The 2,012-nt window shown below is 43.9% G+C and overlaps 2 protein-coding genes across 3 annotated transcripts in view; one reads left to right on the forward strand and one right to left on the reverse strand.

Annotated features, from left to right (window-relative positions):
- The window catches only part of LOC109465979 (nicotinamide/nicotinic acid mononucleotide adenylyltransferase 1-like), a 5,683-nt gene extending 5,182 nt beyond the window's left edge, over window positions 1–501 (reverse strand). For both annotated transcript variants that reach the window (XM_019763484.1, XM_019763486.1), the window contains exon 1: window positions 394–501. In XM_019763484.1, coding sequence (XP_019619043.1) covers window positions 394–472 — 79 coding nt within the window. In that variant the 5' untranslated portion in view covers window positions 473–501. The remainder of the gene's footprint in view (window positions 1–393) is intronic.
- Window positions 502–709: 208 nt separating this feature from the next.
- Window positions 710–2,012, forward strand: part of LOC109465879 (probable ATP-dependent RNA helicase DDX59) — a 7,493-nt gene continuing 6,190 nt past the window's right edge. The window contains exons 1-2 of the mRNA XM_019763368.1: window positions 710–811; window positions 1,139–2,006. Coding sequence (XP_019618927.1) covers window positions 1,196–2,006 — 811 coding nt within the window. The 5' untranslated portion in view covers window positions 710–811; window positions 1,139–1,195. The remainder of the gene's footprint in view (window positions 812–1,138; window positions 2,007–2,012) is intronic.

Here is a 2,012-nt window from a genome sequence, read left to right on the forward strand (position 1 = left end):
ACACACACACACACACACACACACACATACACGAACGCCTCTGAAAACATAACCTTCTTGGCGAAGGTAAATATACTAGACTGGTAACTGGGCTTATGTAACGTTAGATGTGTTGGGCATTAAACACGTATACTATCCAAGTTAGAACGTGACAGAGCCACCTCCCTTCCTGGCTTCCGAGTCTGACAGTCTGCAACAGACTAGACTTACACATGAACGAGAAAAACCTGATGTTCGACTACAGAGCTCTGGATCACCCTCAACAGTTCGCCCCCCCTCCCCCACCTCAGGCCATAACGGTACACGGTACAACCATCGGTACCGCGAACAAAACTAAAACAAAGCACCACGAGCTTATGAAGCTATTGAATGTTTCTAACAAAAACTACATACCAAAAAGACGTAAGTGCATGTTGGTTATGGGGTTAAAACAGCCGCAAGCCAGTAGCACGACTCTTCCGGGTGCAGCCATCTTGGAGATTCTGGACTATCGCATAATAGGGTTTGGGTGACAGATGTCACAATCATAAAAATTATCAACTACAAGGTAAAAACTTAAGATTACAGTACTACTATTTTGGTACTTAATAGTAATAGTGAAGAATTTTATGTGAGCCCGATGTCAATAAAAAGCGTAGATATTGATTGAATATGAAGTTAATGGAAAAACTTTCCCCTTCGTAGTAGCCAGATGGCATATCCCAGTGCTGGGACGAAACCAAAACCACGATTCACAACGTCAGAACAGGCCACGTTACAGATCTAGAGGCCAGGTTTGTGGATGAACAGTGAGGTTCTTGGGACAATATAAGTAATCTTTGTAGTTACATGTCTTTTGTGATGCCTACTAAATTATAGATAATATCGTAAACTCTGTGTTAGTGCCCATTACAGTTTGCCAAAAATTATGTAACTTTGACGAGTTTGACGAGTTTGACGTATAAAAGCAAGGGGCTTTAAACAAGCTTGTTTGAAGCTCCTCGATAAAACTGATTTGAACTTCCTTGATCAAGTTGATTTCCATTATGATAACTGACTAAAAGACTAAAGAGTGGACTGATACATAACATCCTGAGCCCATAAATGCATGAATGTGACCAAGGACGTGACTCAGTATTCATTTTTTTTTTTCACACAGGTAATTAACTCATCAAATTAAGATCCAGGTTGGGATCATCACAGTCCTGCTACAGACATGTTTGTGCCAAGATCTGTGTCCGTCAAGAAGACCACCAGACCTGTTCAACCAAAACCACTGCCTATCAAAAAGGTACAACAACAGACAGATCCAACAACACAATCTGAGAATACAGCAAACCCTTCATCCAGTGTTGCATCCACAACAACATGTACCTCAGAAAACGTTGGCAGACAAACAGAGTTAGGAAGTGAGCAACCTCAGGGTAACACTGCTGAAATAGACCTTTCAACATCTCTGAAAGGTGACTGTTCAGAAGATGAGCAAGGTGTGTCAAAGAAGTATGACAGTGATGATGAAGATGAACCCATCGTGTCCTTCAGTAAGAACCAGCGCTGGCCAGAGGAAGGGGAGCCGGTTTGCGTGGTTTGCGGCAGATACGGGGAGTACATCTGTGACCAGACTGACCGGGATGTATGTAGTTTAGAGTGCAAGGCCAAACACCTGGCCCTCGTGCACCACAAAAAACAGTATCTTCAACCTGAGGCATCATCGAGTAGGGAAGAAAGAGAAGAAACTGACAATAGTCTTTCTGAGTCACAGAATCTATACAAAGAGCACTCCACATTATCACAACTGAGTAGTGAACAGGTCGAAGAAATCAGGAAGCAGCTCGGAATTGCTGTGAGAGGGAAAGATGTTCCTAAACCCGTCTTGGAGTTCTTTCACTGCAGGTTGAACGATACGGTCAGCGCGAACATGTCGGCGGCCAAGTACGAGATGCCGACGCCTGTTCAGATGCAGGTGCTGCCTGCAGGGATGATGGGAAGGGACGTGATGGCAGCGGCACCGACTGGATCAGGGAAAAGTGTGT

This window comes from Branchiostoma belcheri, unplaced genomic scaffold (genome assembly GCF_001625305.1).
Source record: "Branchiostoma belcheri isolate BF01 breed outbred unplaced genomic scaffold, Haploidv18h27 scaffold16, whole genome shotgun sequence".
Taxonomy (NCBI): domain Eukaryota; kingdom Metazoa; phylum Chordata; class Leptocardii; order Amphioxiformes; family Branchiostomatidae; genus Branchiostoma; species Branchiostoma belcheri.